This window comes from Epinephelus fuscoguttatus, linkage group LG13 (assembly GCF_011397635.1).
Source record: "Epinephelus fuscoguttatus linkage group LG13, E.fuscoguttatus.final_Chr_v1".
Lineage (NCBI taxonomy): Eukaryota > Metazoa > Chordata > Actinopteri > Perciformes > Serranidae > Epinephelus > Epinephelus fuscoguttatus.
Window position 1 is genome coordinate 18,337,177 of NC_064764.1, and position 25,162 is coordinate 18,362,338.

At 49.2% G+C, this 25,162-nt stretch overlaps 1 protein-coding gene and 1 pseudogene across 4 annotated transcripts; one reads left to right on the forward strand and one right to left on the reverse strand.

Annotated features, from left to right (window-relative positions):
* LOC125899212 (uncharacterized) overlaps positions 1-3,368 on the reverse strand; it is a 4,421-nt pseudogene extending 1,053 nt beyond the window's left edge.
* A 1,954-nt stretch (positions 3,369-5,322) lies between these two features.
* Positions 5,323-24,319, forward strand: ctc1 (CTS telomere maintenance complex component 1). Of its 4 annotated transcripts, none has more exons than XM_049595050.1 (24): positions 5,323-5,460; positions 6,373-6,472; positions 6,562-6,649; positions 6,733-6,955; positions 7,473-7,717; positions 7,876-8,005; positions 8,114-8,422; positions 8,505-8,627; positions 11,816-12,045; positions 12,336-12,489; positions 13,086-13,288; positions 17,354-17,517; positions 17,624-17,738; positions 19,565-19,985; positions 20,202-20,291; positions 20,665-20,802; positions 20,938-20,984; positions 21,920-22,135; positions 22,242-22,310; positions 22,409-22,568; positions 23,098-23,153; positions 23,378-23,585; positions 23,670-23,784; positions 23,917-24,319. In XM_049595050.1, exons 1-24 carry the CDS (start codon positions 5,410-5,412, stop codon positions 24,009-24,011), a joined length of 3,750 nt encoding a protein of 1,249 aa, XP_049451007.1. In that variant the 5' UTR covers positions 5,323-5,409; the 3' UTR covers positions 24,012-24,319. The 4 variants fall into 4 exon arrangements, with proteins under 4 accessions (XP_049451007.1, XP_049451006.1, XP_049451008.1 ...); XM_049595049.1 differs by having other exon boundaries at positions 6,373-6,471; positions 6,555-6,649; XM_049595051.1 differs by having other exon boundaries at positions 6,373-6,471; positions 6,555-6,649; positions 23,429-23,585.
* Positions 24,320-25,162: the final 843 nt, after the last annotated feature.

The following is a 25,162-nucleotide window of genomic DNA, read 5'->3' on the forward strand; positions in this document are numbered from 1 at the left end:
ACAGCTACGCATTTTCAATGCAGGGCTCCGGTTATGCTCCGGAGAGGTCAGTGTTGTATGGACGGGATAAGGCTATTTCCTGGCATTCATATTCCATAATGGGCGTTTCGTGTTTACAACAACACGTCTCGGTCAGTCCGCTCCGCGCGCCCGCGGAGACCCGAACAAATATCCGCCACACTGTGCCTGTTACAGCGGCCATTTTATTCCCGTTTCAGTCTCATTCACGGATCTTTTATCACCGGATTTTGCACAGCACTGAAAAACCGGTGACTCAAAGCTAACTCGTTTTCCGTTAACTGCGCGTGCCGCGGCGGGAGGAGGATGGACTGGGTACTCACTCGTCAGGAGGGCCGGTACAGGCTGCAGCAGAGTCCGGGTCGGTTCTGGTCGGTTCCTGTTGGTTCTTCTTGTTGTTGTTTGGTGGCTGAAGCAGCGACTCACTGGAGACGGTGGTTCACTTTCAAACTGGGTCGAGCTCGAGCCCGACCACGCCCCCCAGCAACGCCCCCATTCAGAGGGCGGGAACTGGGCCGGCCAACCTGGGCGGAGCTCGTCCTGATACTCGTCTGTGATTGGCTCACGGGGCCGCAATTCAAAGCTCGTTGCCACGCGGCTCCGCCCTGCCTAGCAACGACAGCAGGGCGGGAAATCTACGCGGAGGGAGTTTGGACGCCTGCGTCTGATTGGTCAGAGTCAGTGTCTGTCAGATCAAACAGCCAATGGGTGGCGAGGTGGAGGAGGGGCGACAGGGCCGAAGATGGAGATTGTGTAATGGAAAAGGTTCTGTCATTATTATTATTTATTATTATTATTATTATTATTATTATTATTAATTTTATTAATATTATTATTATCATTGATAATGATGAAGAAATTAAACTAAAGAATACTTTAGCATTTGAAGGCTGTGTGTTCAGTCAGTGTGTCTCTGGCTGAGGGGCCGTGTTCCTCCTGTGTCAGGTACAAAGACTGAACCTGAGTTCTTCTGTCTTATCACACTGACCTGATGTCTCCCCAAAAACATAGGAAGAAGGTGACAAGCAATGGAAGAATAAATTACCCCCCAAAATTGTAAGACATTAATTTAAAAAAAAAAAAAAAAAGGGAAAATTAAAAACAAGGAAGTTAGTTTAGAATAATAAAGTCATAAACAAACAAATAAAACAAACAAACAAGAGAATGGCCTGGAAAAGGTGCTTAAAATTATAATTATTTGATACCGTAATTTCATATTTAAATGTTCATAAATTCATGATGATCAGTCCATGATGTTTGTCACCATGAACTATATATATATATATATATATACATAGTTCATAGTTCAGTATAAATCATCTGTGATCAGACAGAATCACTGCTGCTGCCAGAGGAGTCGCTGAATGAGTTCCTCACTACTGAAGCTCCTCCTCTTTTTTTTTTTTTGCAAACTTTATTCAAAAGTTGGTCATTGCAGTAGTGCAAATAGGACCTGAACATAAAACACAGTGATGCCAGGGGTATGGATTGTAGACAAAAAGGACAAACTAATTCATACAGATATTATACAGTGTACATAGATCAGTAGTTTTGATGGCTTTTTGGTTTTTAGAACGATGGATTGTGGTAATGTATTGTTTGAATTCCTTCTCAAAAATTAAAAAAGATGGTTTGTGGTTAGAGAATTTAGATTTGTGGATATGGTATTTTGCAAGTAACAGGATTGATTGATGATATAATATTGATTTGTTTTTTTAGCATTATATGAAAAAAATCCAAACAATACATTTACATATGTAAGCGAAAAATCAGAGTCAGTGTTTTAGGAAATGAATATACCGACGTCTCGCCAGAAAGCATCAGAGAAAGAGCAGGACCAGAACAAGTGACATAGATCTTCTTCAGTTTGTTGGCAGAATGAGCAGTCCACGTCAATGTCTTTTTTGTATCTCCGTAAAAACAACTTTCAGGGGTAAAACCGATGAATCATTTTAAGAGTCACTTCTTTGACCTTGTTTAAGATCAGATATTTGGATGGAAGACACCATATTTTCGTCCAGTTCAGGTCTGGAGTGAAGCTATTCCAGTAAGAGACCACATTTGGGACAGAGACCACGTCCTTCTGAAATAGGGCACGTATATCACGGTTGTTGTTTCCTTTCTTAGTGGCAAAACAGATTTGACCCACACTAGTATCAGCAGGATCCAAATTCAATAAGGTTAATTCGGAAGCTACAGAGTTTTTAAGAAGCGTTATGACACCAGATGGGATTGCATCAAAAACCTGAGCATTTTCCTTTGGTGGTATGGGAATACCGTACTTGTCTAAAAGTTCAGAGTAAGACATTAAAACACCTTTAGAATTAAAAAGTTGCTTAACTAAGTAAATTCCATGGACAAACCAGTTTTCCAAAAATAAAGATTTATGTTTGTATAAAATGTCTCTATTATTCCAAATGTAGTATCTGTGGGGTGAGAAATTGTGCTTGTAAATTAAGGACCAGGAAAGAAGCATTTGTTTATGGAAATTGGACAACTTTAGGGGGATTTTTTTCAATACTGTAGTTGCAGATTAAAATGAATTTAAGGCCAGTTTTGAAAATAAATAATTTGGAATAAAATTCCAGATTGAGGATGGGTTTTTAAGGAATTGTTTAATCCAATTTATTTTGAAAGTGTTATTTAGGGTAGAGAAATCAAGAAAGTTTAGGCCACCATGTTCATATGAGTTCATTAAAATCGATTTCCTGATGTAGTGTATCCTGTTAGGACAGGACAGCAGACAGCAGTAAGAGGAAAGGAGGAGGCTGTGTTTGTGAATGATAGATGGTGTAACTCTGGGCACATCACTATCAAGGAACAGCATTGCTGCAGGGACATTGAGCTGCTGGCTGTTGGCATGAGACCATATTATCTACCCAGGGAGTTTTCTCATGTCATTATGGTAGCAGTGTATGTCCCCCCGTCTGCTAAAGCTGAGTCTGCTTGTGACGTTCTCCACTCTGTTACAAGTAGGCTGCAGACACAGCACCCTCAGGCCCTCCTTCTGATCTCTGGGGACTTCAGCCACGCCTGTCCATCCACCACCCTGCCCACCTTCACCCAGTATGTTTCCTGCCACACCAGAGACACTGGATTTATTTTATGCCAACACCAAGGAGGCATACCACTCATCCCCCCTGCCCCCCCTGGGAAGAGCTGATCACAACCTGGTTCATCTTCTGCCTGTCTACAGACCTCTGGTGCAGAGAGAACCAGCAACCACCCGCACTGTGAAGATGTGGCCTGAGGAGGCCGAGGAGGCCCTGAAAGACTACTTCAAGACCACTGTGTGGGAGGTACTCAGTGATTCCCATGGACAGGAACACTGACAGACTGACATCATGCATTATGGACTACATAAACTTCTGTGTGGAAAGCACCGTACCCACCAGGTCTGTACGCTGCTTCTCCAACACCAAACCCTGGTTTACTCCAGATTTAAAAGCTCTCCTGAAGGAGAAGCGGAGAACTTTTAACTCTGGAACTAAAGAGGAGCTGAAGGCCGTGCAGAAGGAGCTACGGAAAAACATTAGGCGGGGAAAGGAAGGATACAAAAAGAAGATGGAGGAACAGCTGCAGCAGAGCGACATCAGCGGAGTCTGGAGAGGTCTGAAAACCATCTCAGGACCCAAACAGCCAGACTCCCAGGCCAGAGGTGACCAGCAGTGGGTGAATGATTTGAATCTGTTCTTCAGTAGATTTGATCAGTCTGCCCCTCCTCTGGCACAGACATCACAGCTGCAACCCCCCTCATCCTCACCTTCACCTTCCCCCCCACCTACACTCCTGGCACACTGCTTCAACACCTCCCCCACCCCCGCTCCCCCGGACATCTCACCACCCCCCACCTCACCACCTCCACCCCCCAGCACACAGCCCCCCTGCTCCAGCTTGTCCTTCACTACCTGTCAGGTGAGAGATCAGCTGAGGAGGATAAACACGAGGAAGGTCCAGACAGCATCAGCTCCAGGCTCTTGAAGTCCTGCGCAGACCAACTGTGCAGGATAGTTGAAACCATCTTCAACCTGAGCCTGAGGCCAGGGAGAGTACCACAGCTGTGGAAGACATCCTGCGTGGTACCTGTGCCCAAGACTCCGCACCCCAAGGACTTCAGCAGCTTCAGACCGGTGGCATTAACATCACACCTCATGAAGACTCTGGAGCGCCTGGTCCTGTCTCGTCTCCGTCCCGCAGTAGGCCCTTCAATGGACCCGCTGCAGTTTGCCTACCAGCCTGGCATTGGGGTGGACGACACCGTCATCTTCCTCCTGCATAGAGCTCTTTCTCACCTGGAGAAGCTCTGAAGCTCTGTGAGAATCATGTTCTTTGATTTCTGCAGCGCTTTCAACACCATACAGCCTGCGCTTCTGAGGGACAAACTGGAGCACATAGGGGTGGCTAATCACCTCACATCCTGGATCCTGGACTACCTCACGAACCGGCCGCAGTATGTCAGGACCCAGGATTGTGTATCGGACTTGGTTGTCTGCAGTACGGGGGCCCTGCAGGGGACAGTGCTGGCACTGTTCCTCTTCACCCTCTACACTGCAGTGTTGTAATGTTGTAGTCGCCATCCACGAGGAGTGCAGCATTTGGGTAAACTGATAACCAGTGTAAAAACCTAGATTCTAAAGCATCAAATAAAAAATCATTTTCAGGTTTTGAGTTATATCCATACAAGTTGGTAAGAAGGATTATGTTGTTGTTAACATTAAGGATTAATATAACATAGTGGCCGTCGGGGTCACTTTCTGAGTGTAAGATAACACCACTAAAGTTGTTTTTTAAGATAGTAACCCCTGCTGATCTTTTTGAGCCATGTGAGAACCACAGGTCATTTCCCCATTGAGTTTTCCAAAAAGAAGCATCATTTACCAGTGTATGTGACTCTTGAAAAAAACAAAAATCTGATTTCTGTGGTTTTGCAAACAAAAATAAAGCTTTACACTTAACATTATCTCTTAAACCCCTAACCCATTTAGAGAAAAAACGGATACGGACAATGTAAGAAGTGTTGTGAACACAGTAAACAATGTACACTCCTTAATAAATGTTGAGTCGTTTTAACCATATATATATATATATATATATATATTCTTTTTTTCTGTCAGACGTTTTACTGAGTGTGATGTCCAAAGTAAAAACTTCATCACAACCCATCATTAATAACACGTTAATTATATTAATAAAACGTTAATAATTAATAACATGCGGTCATAAACCTGACCGCTGTGTGGCAGCAGAGACACATCCTGTAAGCGCTCCGCTGTGGACCGTTTGAGCCTCTCCGGACACCGTAGTTGAACAGGAAGTCCAGTTTGAAGACTTAGTGCGGGCTGGTTTTGTTGACAGTGCGGACACGGCTCATATTAAACACCTGATGAAGACATGGACTCTGAGCAGCTGTTCCTGGATCAGTTCAAACCCAGCGGAGACGCAGTCAGTAACTTCGATAGACGAACTTCCGTTTAAAATGTGTGGATTTAATAAACTTTAGCTTCAGAGAGACAACAGACAGAGGACAGAGGGACACTGAAGGCAGCTCTGCAGTCTCTCATGTGTCCTGTTAACATCGGCTCACGTGTGACACACCGAGCTGTAAACTGCGCCGAGCTATGACGGTGTTTAACTACACTGATGACGTCAGTGATGTAATGATGTGCGGTGGTTCAGATTTACCTGTAACCGTGTGAACAGGTGACTCTCAGCTGGACGTGTCTGTGGTTCAACCAGGTATAGAGGACACGAAGATGTCCTCGAGATGTCTCTGTGTCCTGTTGTTCATTATGTCAAACACTGCTGACCTGATCTGTCTCTGGACTCATGTCAGAGGACACCTGTCACCTTCCGAGTCACACCTGTTGTGACGTCATGTCGGGAACAGGAAGAGAGCGGGTTAGGTTTCCTGTAAATGTAAATATCTCCGACACAGTTTAATCTTTGGTGCCTGTTTGAACATGATGGGATCTCACTGGTTCCCAGTACAAAGAGCAGCTGTTTGAATCCAGTTAAACATAAAGACTGTCATTGTGCTACAGATCAATAAAACCTGTATGATCACGTGGACACAGGTGATTGGTGGAAAACAGCTGTTGTCACCATGACAACCACAGACGCATTGAGCTGGAAGTCACCAGGTAAATCTGACACAGCGAGGTTAACAGGAGTATGTATGACTGTAGACAGGTAACCTCAGGTGACAGACTGATGATGTCAGCAGACTGATGATGTCAGCAGATATTCAGGCTCATCCTGTGACAGACGTGGCGGCGGCGGCACTGTGTGTGTGTCAGACGTCAGGGCGGAGCCACGCTGACCCTCTGTGTATCTAAACCTCTCTTCCTCCTGCAGGAGGCGCTCTGGTTGAAGGACATCTTCAGATTCATCACACTACACCTGGTTCCTGTCCTCTATGGCTCCGCCCCTCCTGCTGCTGACCACTTATCGACAGGTGAGTCAGCCAATCAGCTCATAGAGTGTTGTGGCAGTGAGAGGTTCAGGTACAGGTGTCGTCATCGGTCTGTTGTGTTCCCGCTGCAGGTGTGTGTGCTCATCAGCTGAGTGTGTGTGTGGTGAGGAAGATACAGAACAACATGGCCGTCACACACACCTTACCTGTCAGCTACAGGTATGACCATCATCATCATCATCATCAACAGTATTACTGTAGCTTCTATTTTGACCTCTGACCTCTGCTGACCTCGTCACCAGACTGGTGTCCGTCTCTGAGCTGTGCTCCCGGCAGCACCTGGCCTGTGTCAGTAACCTGTCCTGGAGCACCAATCAGCAGCGAGCATGGGTCAAGGAGGCGGAGCTTTCGCTGCCGGGTCACCAGGCTCTGCCACGAGTCAACCTGCTGCTGATTGGCTGTCTGAGAGAGGGGCGGGGCGGAGAGTGGAGGCTGATGGACGCCAGTGGCAGCGTCAGGTGTGAGGTGAGTGTGAGGGACACCTGAGGTGTGATGTCATCAGGTGAGTGTGGGGGACACCTGAGGTCTGATGTCATCAGGTGAGTGTGAGGTGTGATGTCATCAGGTGAGTGTGGGGGACACCTGAGGTGTGATGTCATCAGGTGAGTGTGGGGGACACCTGAGGTGTGATGTCATCAGGTGAGTGTGGGGGACACTTGAGGTCTGATGTCATCAGGTGAGTGTGGGGGACACCTGAGGTCTGATGTCATTAGGTGAGTGTGGGGGACACCTGAGGTCTGATGTCATCAGGTGAGTGTGAGGTGTGATGTCATCAAGTGAGTGTGGGGGACACCTGAGGTCTGATGTCACACAGGTAAATGATGCTGATGATGAGTAAATACTGATTATAGATTTGCTCCACTGTTTATTGAACATCTGTCTGTCTGTCTCTATATCTCTCTGTCTCTTTGTGTCTGTCTCTGTCTCTCTGTCTGTCTCCCTCCCCCTCTCTCTCTCTGTCTCTCTCTCTCTCTGTCTCCAGTGCCTGTCTCCATCTCCTCTATGGATGAATCGTCCTGTCTTCCTCCCTCACTGGAACTACATCCCCCACAATGCCCCGGGGCAGGACCTGGACCAGGATGGGGGCGGAGGGTACATGGAGCTGATTGGTTCTCCCGTTCTGCTGTCTCCCGGTCCTGAGCAGGGATTGGCTGTTGGTCCTGGAGGAGGGGCGGGTCTTAGCAGAGCAGTCGGAGTCAGAGAGGCTGCTGGTTTACTGCACAACAGGTGAGTCACCTGTCACAGGTGACCTCTGACCTCTGTATGAGAACTGGAGGGAGGGAAGCATCGGGGAGCTGCACTGTGACTACCTGTCTCTGTCTCTGTCTGTCTGTCTGTCTGTCTGTCTCTGTCTGTCTCTGATTCTGTCTGTCTCTGTCTCTCAGGACTCGTGGACAGCGTGTCTCAGTCTGTGGACAGGTGGCTTCAGTCTGTCCTCTGCTGGATGTAGCAGGAACAACCTTCTTCTGCTTCTCGCTGACGGACGACGTCCACACTCTTCCTGTCCTCGTCAAGGTGAATGATGTCACTTCCTGAGAAGTTAAACACAGTGACAGTCTAATACCTGAGAGTCAAACTGAGGTCTCTGTGTCTCTGTCTTTGTCTGTCTCTGTCTCTCTGTAGGACAGCAGCAGGCTATGGTGGACTCAGTGTATGTGTGTTGGTCAGAGTGTGTGTGTGACGGCACTGCGTGTGTGTGTCCTACGAGGCTGGAGAGGAAACAACGTCCTGTGTGTGACAGACCATTCTGAAATACACACAAACTACACACACACTCCTGCAGACGACACACACACTGACTCACCCACAGACACGCCCCCTCCGCTGATGATGTCATATGTCAACGATGACGACTGTGAAGAGGCAGAAGCTGACAGAGACGTCGTCCAATCAGCTGTCAGGATGAAAAAGTCCAGAGTCATCAGTTACCAGGTAAACTACATAAAAACACTGAGCTCTGATTGGCTGTAAAAATGTTACCTGTGCTGTAAGCCCCACCTCTCTCCTCTGATAGGGTACTGTGACTGAGGTGGTGAGTGAGGGGGCGGGGCTGTATGTCATCGACAGGAAGGTGGGACTGTGCCTGGCCTATCAGCCGACTCTGAGGAGGAAACTGAGAGCAGGAGACTCTGTGGAGGTGAGTCACAGTCACGGTACAGGTGTACAGGTGTGAGTGACAGTACAGGTGAGTCACAGTACAGGTGTGAGTCACAGTACAGGTGTGAGTGACAGTACAGGTGTGAGTCACAGTACAGGTGAGTCACAGTACAGGTGTGAGTCACAGTACAGGTGAGTAACAGTACAGGTGTGAGTGACAGTACAGGTGTGAGTCACAGTACAGGTGTGAGTGACAGTACAGGTGTGAGTCACAGTACAGGTGAGTCACAGTACAGGTGTGAGTCACAGTACAGGTGAATCACAGTACAGGTGTGAGTGACAGTACAGGTGTGAATCACAGTACAGGTGTGAGTGACAGTACAGGTGTGAGTCACAGTACAGGTGTGAGTCACAGTACAGGTGTGAGTCACAGTACAGGTGAGTCACAGTACAGGTGTGAGTCACAGTACAGGTGAATCACAGTACAGGTGTGAGTGACAGTACAGGTGTGAGTGACAGTACAGGTGTGAGTCACAGTACAGGTGTGAGTCACAGTACAGGTGAGTCACAGTACAGGTGTGAGTCACAGTACAGGTGAGTCACAGTACAGGTGTGAGTCACAGTACAGGTGAGTTACAGTACAGGTGTGAGTCACAGTACAGGTGAGTCACAGTACAGGTGTGAGTCACAGTACAGGTGAGTCACAGTACAGGTGTGAATCACAGTACAGGTGTGAGTGACAGTACAGGTGTGAATCACAGTACAGGTGTGAGTGACAGTACAGGTGTGAGTCACAGTACAGGTGTGAGTCACAGTACAGGTGAGTCACAGTACAGGTGTGAGTCACAGTACAGGTGTGAGTCACAGTACAGGTGAGTCACAGTACAGGTGTGAGTCACAGTACAGGTGAGTCACAGTACAGGTGTGAGTCACAGTACAGGTGTGAGTCACAGTACAGGTGAGTCACAGTAAAGGCGAGTCACAGTAAAGGTGTGAGTCACAGTACAGGTGTGAGTCACAGTACAGGTGAGTCACAGTAAAGGTGTGAGTCACAGTACAGGTGTGAGTCACAGTACAGGCGAGTCACAGTAAAGGCGAGTCACAGTAAAGGTGTGAGTCACAGTACAGGTGTGAGTCACAGCACAGGTGAGTCACAGTACAGGCGAGTCACAGTACAGGTGAGTCACAGTAAAGGTGTGAGTCACAGTACAGGTCTAAGTCACAGGACAGGTGTGAGTCACAGTACAGGTGTGAGTCACAGCACAGGCGAGTCACAGTACAGGTCTAAGTCACAGTACAGGTGTGAGTCAGAGTACAGGTCTAAGTCACAGTACAGGTGAGTCACAGTACAGGCGAGTCACAGTACAGGTTTAAGTCACAGTACAGGTGAGTCACAGTACAGGTTTAAGTCACAGTACAGGTGTGAGTCACAGTACAGGTGAGTCACAGTATAGGTCAATCAATCAATCAATTTTATTTATAAAGCCCAATATCACAAATCACAATTTGCCTCACAGGGCTTTACAGCATACGACATCCCTCTGTCCTTAAGACCCTCACAGCTGATCAGGAAAAACTCCCCAAAAAACCCTTTAACGGGGAAAAAACGGTAGAAACCTCAGGAAGAGCAACTGAGGAGGGATCCCTCTTCCAGGATGGACAGACGTGCAATAGATGTCGTACAGAACAGATCAGCATGATAAATTAACAGTAATCCACATGACACAATGAGACAGAGAGAGAGAGAGAGACAGAGAGAGAGAGAGAGAGAGAGAGAGAGAGAGAGATGCAGGTAATGACAGTAGCTTACAACAACATTAATGAAAGTAATAATATTATAGTTATAGTTCTGGTTACTGCGGTACAATATGTTGAAAGTATGTATTAATATCTGGCAGTATACATGTGTGACAATAGTCATATGTGTATAATAACAGTAGAAGTATGACTAATGACTAATGATGGCAGCAGCAGCAGCAGGAGGCATCTGGCAGGACCACGGCAGCAGCACAACCACACACGTCACGCTGTCCAGGCACCGCTGTGATATGAGTTAATCTGAGAGACAGTGGAGCACAAAGGCTCCGGAGAAGAAGCCGAGTTAGTGACATCCAGAATGGCCGAGTTAGCAAGATGCAGTAATAGAATACGAGAGAGAGAGAGAGAGAGAGAGAGAAGGAGAGAAGGTGCCCGGTGTATTATAGGGGGGTCCTCCGGCAGACTAGGCCTAAGTCAGCCTAACTAGGGGCTGGTACAGGGCAAGCCTGAGCCAGCCCTAACTATAAGCTTTATCAAAGAGGAAAGTCTTAAGTCTAGTCTTAAATGTGGACGGTGTCTGCCTCCCGGACCGTAACAGGAAGATGATTCCACAGGAGAGGAGCCTGATAGCTGAAGGCTCTGGCTCCTGATCTACTTTGGAGACTTTAGGGACCACGAGTAACCCTGCGTTCTCAGAGCGCAGTGTTCTGGTGGGATAATATGGCACTATGAGCTCTCTAAGATATGACGGAGCTTGACCATTTAGAGCTTTATAAGTTAACAGTAGGATTTTAAATTCAATTCTGGATTTTACAGGGAGCCAGTGCAGAGAAGCTAAAACAGGAGAAATATGATCTTGTTTCTTAGTTCCTGTTAGTACACGTGCTGCTGCATTCTGAATTAGCTGGAGAGTTTTTAAGGACTTACTAGAGCTACCTGATAATAGAGAGTTACAGTAATACAGCCTTGAGGTAACAAAAGCGTGGACCAATTTTTCTGCATCTTTTCGGGTCAGGATAGGCCTAATTTTCGCAATATTACGCAGATGAAAAAATGCAGTCCGTGAGGTTTGTTTTAAATGAGAATTAAAAGACAAATCTTGATCAAATGTTACTCCGAGGTTTCTTACGGTAGTGCTAGAGGCCAGAGCAATGCCATCTAGAGAAACTATGTCATCAGATAAAGAGTCTCTGAGTTGTTTGGGGCCAAGAACAATAACTTCAGTTTTGTCTGAATTTAACATCAGGAAATTGGTGCTCATCCAGGTTTTTATGTCTTTAAGGCAGTTATGGAGTTTAGTTAATTGATTACTTTCTTCTGGCTTCATCGATAAATACAACTGAGTATCATCCGCATAACAATGGAAATTTATAGAGTGATTTCTAATGATGTTACCTAAAGGTGAGTCACAGTAAAGGTGTGAGTTACAGTACAGGTGTGAGTCACAGTTTTTGTTTGCTCCCCCTGCAGCTCCATCACGTCCACTTCCTGTACCGGCCCTGTCCTGATTTTCCTCCCAGCATGCTTTGCACCTGTCTGCGCTCCACCCTCAGGGTCACCACCTTCAGCAGGGTGGTGGGCTCATCGCCGGACTCCAGCTGCCCCGGTGATGGAGTGTTACCACGGTTACTGCTGGAGAAGAACATGGGCGTGTCTGAGTACCTGTGGACCTGTCACCTGAGCTCCCAGCTCACACACAGGTGAGGAGGCTGATACAGTGAACACCTGCACAGGTAAATGATGACGAACAAGATCATGTGGAGTGCACACGCCTGATCCTTAACACTGTACAAACATGTCCCTCTGTCTGTCCCCTGTCTGTCCCCGTCTGTCTGTCCCCCTGTCTATCTGTCTGTTCCTCTGTCTGTCCCTTTGTCCCCGTCTGTCGCTCTGACCCCCTGTCTGTCTGTTCCTCTGTCTATCTGTCTGTTCCCCTGTCTGTCCCTTTGTCCCCGTCTGTCGCTCTGTCCCCCTGTCTGTCTGTCTCCAGTCTGGTTCCCAGTGTGTTGAAGCAGCAGTGTGTGTGTGTGTTGTCCTGGAAGATGATGGAGTTTGTGTGGAGACGAGGAAGAGGAAGAGGAAGAGGAAGGCGGGACATCTACTCAGAGATGTTGGACGAGCCTCACACCTGTCCTCTAACACAGGTAGACAACCTGCAGTGTCCTCTGTGTCTCCACAGCACAGTGTCCTCTGTGTCTCCACAGTGTCCTCTGTCTCTCCACAGTACAGTGTCCTCTGTGTCTCCAGTGTCCTCTGTGTCTCCACATCACAGTATCCTCTGTCTCTCCACAGTACAGTGTCCTCTGTGTCTCCAGTGCCCTCTGTGTCTCCACAGTACAGTGTCCTCTGTTTCTCCACAGTACAGTGTCCTCTGTGTCTCCACAGTGTCCTCTGTCTCTCCACAGTACAGTGTCCTCTGTGTCTCCAGTGTCCTCTGTGTCTCCACAGTACAGTGTCCTCTGTGTCTCCAGTGTCCTCTGTGTCTCCACAGTACAGTGTCCTCTGTGTCTCCACAGTGTCCTCTGTCTCTCCACAGTACAGTGTCCTCTGTGTCTCCAGTGTCCTCTGTGTCTCCACAGTACAGTGTCCTCTGTGTCTCCACAGCACAGTGTCCTCTGTGTCTCCACAGCACAGTGTCCTCTGTGTCTCCAGTGTCCTCTGTGTCTCCACAGTACAGTGTCCTCTGTGTCTCCACAGCACAGTGTCCTCTGTGTCTCCAGTGTCCTCTGTGTCTCCACAGTACAGCGTGGACCCTGCAGTGTCTCAGTCCATCAGTGTATCAGAGCTCACTCAGTCCCTCCAGTCAGAGTGCTGGTCTTCTTTGTCTCTGAGCTCTCTGCTGCCCTCTGGTGGACCCAGTCTGACCAGGTCTCAGCTAAACACAGCACTGTCCTGGTCCTGTAGGACTCTGACCTCTGACCCTGAGACTGGAGACGCACTCAGGTAAAGTGACATTCAGCTCAGATCAGTCTCTGTTTTTACCTGTGCACATCAGTCCATCAGTTCCTCAGTCCCTCGGTCCAACAGTCTGGCTGTTCGTCAGTCCATCACCCCTTCAGTCCATCAGCCCATGAGTCCATCATCCCATGAGTCCATCAGCCCATGAGTCCATCAGCCCATGAGTCCATCATCCCATGAGTCCATCAGCCCATGAGTCCATCATCCCATGAGTCCATCATCCCATGAGTCCATCAGCCCATGAGTCCATCATCCCATGAGTCCATCAGCCCATGAGTCCATCAGCCCATGAGTCCATCATCCCATGAGTCCATCAGCCCATGAGTCCATCACCCCTTCAGTCCATCAGCCCATGAGTCCATCATCCCATGAGTCCATCAGCCCATGAGTCCATCAGCCCATGAGTCCATCAGTCCATGAGTCCATCAGCCCATGAGTCCATCAGCCCATGAGTCCATCAGCCCATGAGTCCATCAGCCCATGAGTCCATCAGCCCATGAGTCCATCAGCCCATGAGTCCATCATCCCATGAGTCCATCAGCCCATGAGTCCATCAGCCCATGAGTCCATCAGTCCATGAGTCCATCAGCCCATGAGTCCATCAGTTCGCCAGTTCGCCAGTTCGTCAGTCCCTCAGTCCATCAGTCTGTCAGTCCCTCAGTCTGTCAGTCCCTCAGTCCATCAGTCTGTCAGTCCATCAGTCCATCAGTCTGTCAGTCCCTCAGTCCCTCAGTCCATCAGTCTGTCAGTCCATCAGTCCCTCAGTCCCTCAGTCCATCAGTCTGTCAGTCCCTCAGTCCATCAGTCCATCAGTCTGTCAGTCCCTCAGTCTGTCAGTCCCTCAGTCCCTCAGTCTGTCAGTCCCTCAGTCCATCAGTCTGTCAGTCCCTCAGTCCCTCAGTCTGTCAGTCCCTCAGTCCATCAGTCTGTCAGTCCCTCAGTCCATCAGTCTGTCAGTCTGTCAGTCTGTCAGTCCCTCAGTCCCTCAGTTCCTCAGTCTGTCAGTCCCTCAGTCTGTCAGTCCCTCAGTCCCTCAGTCCATCAGTCTGTCAGTCTGTCAGTCCCTCAGTCCATCAGTTCCTCAGTCCCTCAGTCTGTCAGTCCCTCAGTCCATCAGTCCCTCAGTCTGTCAGTCCCTCAGTCTGTGAGTCCATCAGTCCCTCAGTCCATCAGTCTGTCAGTCCATCAGTCTGTCAGTCCCTCAGTCCATCAGTCTGTCAGTCCATCAGTCCCTCAGTCCATCAGTCTGTCAGTCTGTCAGTCCATCAGTCTGTCAGTCCATCAGTCCCTCAGTCCATCAGTCTGTCAGTCTGTCAGTCCCTCAGTCCATCAGTCTGTCAGTCCCTCAGTCCCTCAGTCCATCAGTCCCTCAGTCCCTCAGTCCCTCAGTCCATCAGTCTGTCAGTCCATCAGTCCCTCAGACCATCAGTCTGTCAGTCCCTCAGTCCCTCAGTCCCTCAGTCCCTCCGTCCGTCAGTCTGTCAGTCCCTCAGTCCCTCAGTCCCTCCGTCCGTCAGTCTGTCAGTCCCTCAGTCCATCAGTCTGTCAGTCCCTCAGTCCCTCCGTCCGTCAGTCTGTCAGTCCCTCAGTCCATCAGTCTGTCAGTCCCTCAGTCCATCAGTCTGTCAGTCCCTCAGTCCCTCCGTCCGTCAGTCTGTCAGTCCCTCAGTCCCTCCGTCCATCAGTCTGTCAGTCCCTCAGTCCCTCCGTCCCTCAGTCCCTCAGTCCCTCAGTCCCTCAGTCTGTCAGTCCCTCAGTCCCTCCGTCCGTCAGTCTGTCAGTCCCTCAGTCCCTCCGTCCGTCAGTCCCTCAGTCCCTCAGTCCCTCAGTCTGTCAGTCCCTCAGTCCCTCAGTCCCTCCGTCCATCAGTCTGTCAGTCCCTCAGTCCCTCAGTATGTCAGTCCCTCAGTATGTCAGTCCCTCAGTCCATCAGTCTGTCAGTCCCTCAGTCCATCAGTCTGTCAGTCCCTCAGTCCCTCAGTCCCTCAGTCCATCAGTCTGTCAGTCCCTCAGTCCATCAGTCTGTCAGTCCCTCAGTCTGTCAGTCCCTCAGTCCCTCAGTCCCTCTGTCCCTCTGTCCATCAGTCTGTCAGTCCTTCAGTCCCTCAGTATGTCAGTCCCTCAGTCCCTCAGTCTGTCAGTCTGTCAGTCCCTCAGTCCATCAGTCTGTCAGTCCCTCAGTCCCTCCGTCCATCAGTCTGTCAGTCCCTCAGTCTGTCAGTCTGTCAGTCCCTCAGTCCATCAGTCTGTCAGTCCCTCAGTCCCTCCGTCCATCAGTCTGTCAGTCCCTCAGTCCCTCAGTCTGTCAGTCCCTCAGTCCATCAGTCCCTCAGTCCCTCAGTCCATCAGTCCCTCAGTCCCTCAGTCCCTCAGTCTGTCAGTCCCTCAGTCCATCAGTCTGTCAGTCCCTCAGTCCCTCAGTCCCTCAGTCTGTCAGTCCCTCAGTCCCTCAGTCCATCAGTCCCTCAGTCCCTCAGTCCCTCAGTCCATCAGTCTGTCAGTCCCTCAGTCCCTCAGTCCGTCAGTCCCTCAGTCCCTCAGTCCATCAGTCTGTCAGTCCCTCAGTCCCTCAGTCCATCAGTCTGTCAGTCCCTCAGTCTGTCAGTCCCTCAGTCCCTCAGTCCATCAGTCTGTCAGTCCCTCAGTCCATCAGTCTGTCAGTCTGTCAGTCCATCAGTCTGTCAGTCCCTCAGTCTGTCAGTCCCTCAGTCCCTCAGTCCATCAGTCTGTCAGTCCCTCAGTCCGTCAGTCCCTCAGTCCCTCAGTCCATCAGTCTGTCAGTCCCTCAGTCCCTCCATCCATCAGTCTGTCAGTCCATCAGTCCCTCCATCCATCAGTCTGTCAGTCCATCAGTCCCTCCGTCCATCAGTCTGTCAGTCCCTCAGTCTGTCAGTCCCTCAGTCTGTCAGTCCATCAGTCTGTCAGTCCCTCAGTCTGTCAGTCCCTCAGTCCATCAGTCCCTCAGTCCATCAGTCTGTCAGTCCCTCAGTCTGTCAGTCCCTCAGTCTGTCAGTCCCTCAGTCCATCAGTCTGTCAGTCCCTCAGTCCCTCCATCCATCAGTCTGTCAGTCCATCAGTCCCTCCATCCATCAGTCTGTCAGTCCATCAGTCCCTCCGTCCATCAGTCTGTCAGTCCCTCAATCTGTCAGTCCCTCAGTCTGTCAGTCCCTCAGTCCATCAGTCCCTCAGTCTGTCAGTCTGTCAGTCCCTCAGTCTGTCAGTCCCTCAGTCTGTCAGTCCCTCAGTCCATCAGTCTGTCAGTCCATCAGTCCCTCAGTCCCTCAGTCCATCAGTCCATCAGTCTGTCAGTCCATCAGTCTGTCAGTCCCTCAATCCCTCAGTCCATCAGTCCATCAGTCCCTCAGTCCCTCAGTCCATCAGTCCATCAGTCTGTCAGTCCATCAGTCTGTCAGTCCCTCAGTCCGTCAGTCCCTCAGTCCATCAGTCTGTCAGTCCATCAGTCCATCAGTCTGTCAGTCCATCAGTCCATCAGTCCGTCAGTCCGTCAGTCCATCAGTCCATCAGTCTGTCAGTCCATCAGTCCGTCAGTCCGTCAGTCCATCAGTCCATCAGTCTGTCAGTCCATCAGTCCATCAGTCTGTCAGTCTGTCAGTCCCTCAGTCCCTCAGTCTGTCAGTCCCTCAGTCTGTCAGTCCCTCAGTCCCTCAGTCCATCAGTCTGTCAGTCCCTCAGTCCATCAGTCTGTCAGTCTGTCAGTCCCTCAGTCCATCAGTCTGTCAGTCCATCAGTCTGTCAGTCCCTCAGTCCCTCAGTCCATCAGTCTGTCAGTCCCTCAGTCCATCAGTCTGTCAGTCCGTGGAAGTTTTTGAAATTAGGCACAAAGGTCCACTTTGACTCAGAAATGAACTGATAAGATTTTGGTGGTCAAAGGTCACTGTGACATCATCATGTTTTAACAGATGCTGATTCTGTGACTCTGTGTAATGAACCCTGTTTATCTCCTGATCAGAGATGATCAATACCTGATCAATAAGGACGCCTCACTCTGTGTGTGTGTGTGTGTGTGTGTGTGTGTGTGCTGTGATGCAGGCGGCGCCCCCTGCTGGTGGTCGGTGTGTTGGAGCTGCCATCAGAGACGTCTGAACACACTCTGCAGCTCAGAGACAGGACGGGAGCTGTGGCCTGCGTCGTCACGGAAACCAGCCAGGAAGAGGAGGGAGGTCAGAGGGCGGCCTTCAACACCGCCTGGATAGGTACCACACACACACACACACACACACACACACACACACACACACACACACACACACACAGGTCAAAGGTCACTGCAGGTTTAATAAATGTTTGTGTGTGTTGCAGGTTGTCTGGTGTGTGTACATCAGTTCACCATGGTAATAGAAAGATTCCTCCAATCAGATTTCCCCTCCCACCAACACCTGGACCAGGACCAGTACATCACACACAAACACTGCAGGTACACACACACACACACACACACACACACACACACACACACAGAACAATAATAATAATGATAACAATAATGATGCATTTTATTTGTAGGCACCTTTCAGGACACTCAAGGACACCTGACAAGACTCAGTAAAACACAAAACAAGCAGCAGTGTATCCATCGATCATAAAATCAAACAGTTCAGTGATCTATAATAAAGTTAAAATAATGACGAGACAAAATCATGATTATAAACATTAGGTATAAAATAATCATCATAAAATCATCATCAATGTGTGAGTCTCTGTTAAATCAGACCGAATATGGCTGCTTGAACAGGTGTGTTACAGACGAGGTCTGTAAATGGTGAGGGAGTCAATATTGTGACTGTCATGTTGAAGAGGTCGTCCAGAGGTGAGGAGCAGAGCGGCTGAAGGATCTAAAACCCATGGTGGTCAGGAGAGCAGATGGTGATGTGAGCTGGAGTGCAGAGGAGGATCTCAGTGTACAGGAGGGTGTGTAGATATGAAGGAGTTCAGGAAGTAGGCCTGGTGGACAGGTAGAGCTGGGAGTCATTGGCCTAACAGTGGAATTGAATACTACATTTTCTAAAGATATGGCCCAGATGTAGATGAAAGGGGACTTAGGACAGAGCCCTGAGGAACACCACTAGTAACTGGAAAAGATTTGGATTTGAAATTGCTGATTTGAACAAAATGAGTGCAGCCAGAGAGATGTGCCTTAAACCAGTTTAGAGCAGTGCCAGTGATACCAGTGGTAGCTAATCTTTCTGGGAGGATGTTATGTGAAATGGTGTCAAAGGCTGCACACAGATTGTTAGTGATTTTGACGAGAGCTGTCTCAGTGCTGTGACAGGAGCAACAACCAGCAACAACCAGCCTGAACTTGAGATTGTTGTGTCTAAGGTGAGTGTGGACCTGAGCTGCAACTGATCCTTCAAGTATTTTAGAGAGGAATGGTACATTTGAATTTGGTTGGAAGTTGCTCCAGTTGTTGGGATCTGCACCAGGTTTCTTTAGTACTGGAGTCATAGCAGCAGTTTGAGAGGTGTGGGCTCAAGACCAGAGGAAAGGGAGGAAGGAACAGTTACAGTCAGAAGGGGGTCTAACAGGCAGGTAGATGATTTGGATTTATGAATCGGACAAGATATTTCAGCAACAGTGGGAAGTTTCAAACTAGATAGGGAAGCAAGGGGGAGCACAGAGAAGCAAATCAGGTGAGCTGTAGTTAGTGTTGTTAGACGTGGTCAGCTGCTGGTGAATATGTTCAGTTCTGGCATTAACAAAGTTGATAAAGGTGTTAGACTGGGCGGGAGAGAACAGGTGAGGAGCCAGAGTGTCAGGTGGACGTAGAAGGTTGTGAACAGTGGAGAGAGGGATCGAGTGTTTCCTTCACCTGACTGGATTAGATGTGCATCATGTGTTGATCTAGCTTCAGATAGCAGAGAAGTATGTAAGTGGCTGGTGTTCATGTCTCTGTGCTCCACAAGGCCAGTTTATGCACAAAGGTGTTCAGGTGACGGCCTTTAGCTTTAAGTGGGTGTAACTCTGGTGTAAACCAGGAGGCAGAGTGGGTGAAAGAGACAGAGGAGCAAGAACATCTAAAACACTATGAAGACTATCATTGGAAAACAGAACCAGTTCATCAGGGTGGACAAGTTCTCTCAAATGAAACAAACCCCCCACAGGGTCGACAGGTGTGAACAAACCACAGGTGGAGCTGAGAGAAGTCACGTTGTCACTGCCATGTCTGTTTCACACATTAAATCATGGTGTGTGTGTGTGTGTGTTTGTGTGTGTGTGTGTGTGTGTGTGTGTGTGTGTCAGAGTGTACCTGCAGTTCTCTCTGGACCACGTCCACATCCTGAGTCCGTCTGTTGCCATGGTTACACACCTGGGACAGAGGAGGGCGGAGTCAGGAGGTGAGGTCACAGACAGGAAACAGGGAGCAGGGAGGAGGAAGAGAAGAAGAGAAGAAGAAGAAGAAAGCTCCTCCCCCTCTGTCTCCTCCACAGTCACCATGACGGGCGGCAGCTCCCAGCCCTGCGTCTCCATGGTGATCCGGGTGGAGCAGAAGGACGGCGTGGCCTGGAGGAACACGGGGGCGGGGTTAAAGGGGGATGAGGCCGGCCTGACGCAGTGCTTCTCTGTCAGAGCAGCTGTGATTGGTCCGGTGGTCAGCTGGGGGCGGGACCCGAAGAATGCACCAATGACAGACAGAGAGGTGGAGTCAGAGAGACAGGAGAAGGTGAGACACCTGAAGCATCCCATAATGCCCCTGTGTTCAGCGGGTTGTAACGAGCTCTGAGGTCATCTGATGGGTGTGACCCAGCAGACGTGTGAATAAACCCCGCCCTCTGAAGAAGAGGAAGAATACATCCCATAATGCTCCTGTGGTGCGTGTGTGTGTGTGTGTCTGTGTGTGTGTGTGTGTGTGTGTGTGTGTGTGTCTGTGTGTGTGCAGGTGGTCCTGGTGCTCTCAGGTGTGTCAGCTCGATGGTTTCCTCTCCTGCAGCCTGGATGTTTCTACAGGCTCATCGCCGCTAACACACAGGTAAACACACCTGTGGTGATGTCACTGAGGGGGCGGGGCTGATGTCCTCTCACCTGTCGGTCCTGTTTCAGAGAGGCGACAGGTGTTTCTATTATTCTGTCCAGCCCATGAATACAGGGTTCCTACAGTCCTGGAAAACCTGGAGAAGCAGCTCATTTCCAGACCTGGAAAACTCATGGAATGAGTCAGGTCCTGGAAAGTTTTGGAAAGTCACTGAATATTGTTGTTGTGTAAAGAAGGTCATGGTCACAGTGATGTCATCAGCCCGTCATCACTCTGAAGTCCACAGATAACGTTGCTACGTCTTGTAGGTGTTTGTAGCAGTGAGACAAATACCTGACAGCTGATTGGTCCATGTGTGTCTGTGCCTCAGGATCCGACCGTTCTGATTGGCTGTGGTGTTTCTGGGCGGAGGGGGGTGGAGCTCCACTCTGACCCCACCCTGCAGGTCCCATCTGAATGGAGGTTCCACACTCTGATCCGCCCACTGCGGCTGCACACCTGCACACAGGTAACACACACACACACACACACACACACACACACACACACACTGAGAGCTGGAACATCAATAATCAATAATCAGTCATGTGTTATTGATCAGGTGATCATTGAGGTTTAACTGTGTCTTTCTGTGTGTGCTCAGGCTGTCCCGTCCTCTGTCCTGTCTGTCTCTGATGTGCTGGACTGCAGGTAAATCTTCCTCCTCCTCCTCTTCTGACTGGTCTCTGATCTCTGATTGGTCGATGTCCCACTGTCTGACAGATTCACTTTAATGTGTTCAATAACATGTTTACATCATCTTCTACTTTGAGTTAGCTGCTGACTGTTAACAGCTGCTGCTCCTGTTCTTTGAATTAGCTGCTAACTGCTAACAGCTGCTGTTGTTCTTCTTGAGTTAGCTGCTAACTGCTAACAGCTGCTGTTCTTCTTTGACTTAGCCGTAAACTGCTAACAGCTGCTGCTCCTGTTCTTTGAGTTAGCTGCTAACTGCTTACAGCTGCTGTTCTTCTTTGAGTTAGCCACAAACTGCTAACAGCTGCTGCTCCTCTTCTTTGAGTTAGCTGCTAACTGCTTAGAGCTGCTCCTCTTCTTTGAGTTAGCCACAAACTGCTAACAGCTGCTCCTCTTCTTTGAGTTAACCACAAACTGCTAACAGCTGCTCCTCTTCTTTGAATTAGCTGCTAACTGCTAACAGCTGCTGTTGTTCTTCTTGAGTTAGCTGCTAACTGCTAACAGCTGCTCCTCTTCTTTGAGTTAGCCACAAACTGCTAACAGCTGCTCCTCTTCTTTGAGTTAGCTGCTAACTGCTAACAGCTGCTCCTCTTCTTTGAGTTAGCTGCTAACTGCTAACAGCTGCTGTTCTTTGGGAAAAAAACATCATGATTTGGCTCTTTACTCATACAGGAAGTGAAGAAGTGCAAGTTCAGGTTAGTTGGGCTCCTCCCACCTTGTAAGAACGTTACTTTCATCACGTCGTTACCAGCTGCGTCACAAACTGACACCACCCAGAGGTGCATCACCGCCATGACAGGTCGACTGTCAGTGTCAGAACGAGAAGCAGCTGGAGTGTGACTGAAACATCTCACCTGGTGTGTGTGTGTGTGTGTGTGTGTGTGTGTGTGCAGCTCAGAGCTGGTGTGTGTTCAGGCTCAGGTGTGTGACAGGATCAGTCTGAACGACAGGACCACTGACTCTGCTGCTGCAGGTGTGAGACTCACAGTGTGTGACCACAGTGGGAGGAGCCTCCAGGTGTACCTGGACCTGAGCCACACCCCCTACCCACCTGGCCTGTTGCCTGGCAACACACTGCTGCTGTCTGCTTTCCAGAGGAGAGTGTCCAGGTAACACACACACACACACACACACACACACACAGGTTACATGTTGTATATAATATCACCTGAGTGTGTGTGTGTGTGTGTGTGTGTGTGTGTGTGTGTGTTCCAGGTCAGGAGGAGTGTACTGCAGTTCTCTTCCTGTCAGTTCAGTAACTGTTATCTCACTTGGAGATACGAGGTAACCACAGACACACAGATCAATGACAGTATTGATAATGATATTGATTTACTGATTGATCCATGTGTGTGTGTGTGTGTGTGTGTGTTTCCTGTCAGCTCCGCCACGCCTCCTCCTGCTCCCATGATGCACCTGGGTGTGTGGGCAGAGAGCAGGGAGCAGAGGAGCACTGTGGGTCGGGTCAAAGGTCACGTGGTGTGTTTCCTGTTCCTGCAGCTGCAGTGGAGCTGCTCGCTGTGTGGGAGCGTCTACACACAGGTGTTCTACTGAGTTCTACTTTGTTCTACTGTGTGTTCTACTGTGTTCTACTGTGGGTTCTACTATGGGTTCTACTGTGTGTTCTACAATGGGTTCTACTGTGTTCTACTGTGTGTTCTACTATGGGTTCTACTGTGTGTTCTACTATGTGTTCTACTGTGTGTTCTACTGTGTGTTCTACTATGGGTTCTACTGTGTGTTCTACTGTGTGTTCTACTATGTGTTCTACTGTGTGTTCTACTATGGGTTCTACTGTGTTCTACTGTGGGTTCTAATGTGTGTTCTACAATGGGTTCTACTGTGTTCTACTGTGAGTTCTACTATGGGCTCTAACGTGTGTTTTACAATGGGTTCTACTGTGTTCTACTTTGTCTTCTACTGTGTTCTACTTTGTGTTCTACTTTGTGTTCTACTGTGTGTTCTACTGTGTGTGTTCTACTGAGTCCTTCCTTCATTGTGTGATGAACTCCAGCCACCAGAGGACACTTCCTGTCCCTCACTGACTGATGTGTCTCTGTGTCTCTGTCAGACTTGTTCCTGTCCTCAGTGTCCTTCAACATCGTCCGTCTTTCAGTCCAAAGCAAAGTAAGTGTCCTCTCCATGTGTGTGTGTGTGTGTGTGTGTGTGTGTGTGTGTGTGTGTGTGTGTGTGTGTTAGTATGTACTTTACTCATGTGTGTGTGTGTGTGTGTGTGTGTGTGTGTGTGCGCACTGTACTCGTGTGTGTGTGTGTGTGTGTGTGTGTGTGTGTGTGTGTGTGTGTGTGTGTGTGTGTGTGTGTGTGTGTGTGTGTGTGTGTGTGTGTGTTAGTGTGTACTTTACTCGTGTGTGTGTGTGTGTGTGTGTGTGTGTGTGTGTCAGGCTGGTGATGGACGACGGGACAGGTGAGGCCCACGTCTGGTTCTCCGGCGCTCTGGTTCGTCCTCTGCTGGGATTGGCTGATTCTCAGTGGGAGGGGCTTCAGCGAGCGCTCAGGGTCAGAGGTCACATCAGAGTGTACCCTCGGGGGCGGAGCCTGGTCAGTACCACTTCCTGTTTGACATCACAGCAGCTGTCAGTGGACCAGTCACAGCGTGTGTATTTACCTGTGTGTCTCTCTCAGGTGTGTGACTCTGATGACCCTCTGGTCCACTTCCTGTTGTGTGTGTGCGGCAGTGATGTCACGTGTCGTCAGCTCTCTGTCACCTGCAGGAAACACAACACCCAGAGATCAGAAGGTAAACACACGCGCAGCGCAGCAGTGGTTACCATGGCGACAGAGATGAACCTCCATTCCCTGACACACGGCCGTCAGGTGAACACCTGCAGGGCGGCGGCCATCTTGACCAAGTTCCTGTTGTTTGTTTCAGAGGTGAAGAGGTTCAGTCGAGGAGAACGAGACTTCATGACCAGAGTGACTCCGCCCCTACAGCTCACCTGTCTGCACCTCAACACCTGTCTGTGACAGACTGATCTCACCTGTCTGTGACACACACTGATCTCACCTGTCTGTGACAGGCTGATCTCACCTGTACACACACTGACACACAGACAGGAAGAGGCGGAGCCAGCTCACCTGTACCCTGACTGGAGGGAGCAGGTCCTCGTATAAGGAGATCACCATGTTTCTACAGTGGCCCAGAGTGGACAAACCAAACACTGGCTCTGTATGAGGACATTAATGTGTTCATATCACACAGCAGTTCTACTTCCTGTTTGACAGGTGATGATGTCACAGACTGAACCTCCAACACACTGTTATTAAATCTGTTTCTGATCAACTCTGTCTCAGCTCTGATTTCACTCACAGATACCTGTCGTCATGGCAACACCACCACCATCCATCCATCATATTGAAATTACCTTTATCATTATGATCATTTTTATTGGTTATCAATATATTATCAGTATTATTGTTATATTTATTAAAATGATCATTATTAGTATCAAAATTATTGAAAATCTTCATTGATTACATCGTGTAATTCGTTGAGAACAAAATAATGTGAGAACAATCCATGGAAACCAAAATCATGAACTCATTCAGGACTGAATTCAGAATCAAACCCAGAATCAAAGTGGAAAAATCACAGGCTGATCCAACTTGTGTGAATTTCCTCAGGACAACTCATGATGTGGCTCAGTAGTGTGTGGATCTGGATCTAGACCTGGATCAGGGCACCAGTCAGCTCCTGGACAGTCTGTGGTGCAATGTGGTGGCGGTGGATGCTGCGATACATGATGTCCCAAAGGTGCTCGGTTGGATTCAGGTCTGGGGAACGGGCAGGTCGGTCAATGGCATCAATGCCTTCATCATCCAGGAACTGCTGACACACTCTGGACACATGAGGCCGGGTCCTGCACCAGGAGGAACCCAGGGCCTTTTGCACCAGGAGGAACCCAGGGCCCTCTGCACCAGGAGGAACCCAGGGCCCTCTGCACCAGGAGGAACCCAGGGCCCCCTGCACCAGGAGGAACCCAGGGCCTTCTGCACCAGGAGGAACCCAGGGCCCTCTGCACCAGGAGGAACCCGGGGTCCCCTGCACCAGGAGGAACCTGGGGCCCTCTGCACCAGGAGGAACCCAGGGCCCTCTGCACCAGGAGGATTCCAGGGCT

What these genes read in the sequence shown, in the direction of transcription:
- ctc1 (XM_049595049.1), top strand. Translation starts at nt 5,410, where the DNA reads ATGGACTCTGAGCAGCTGTTCCTGGATCAGTTCAAACCCAGCGGAGAC. An exon ending in TCAAACCCAGCGGAGACGCA is followed by an intron (nt 5,461 to 6,372) that starts GTCAGTAACTTC and finishes TTCCTCCTGCAG; the next exon opens with GAGGCGCTCTGGTTGAAGGA. An exon ending in GTGGGAGCGTCTACACACAG is followed by an intron (nt 22,569 to 23,097) that starts GTGTTCTACTGA and finishes TGTCTCTGTCAG; the next exon opens with ACTTGTTCCTGTCCTCAGTG.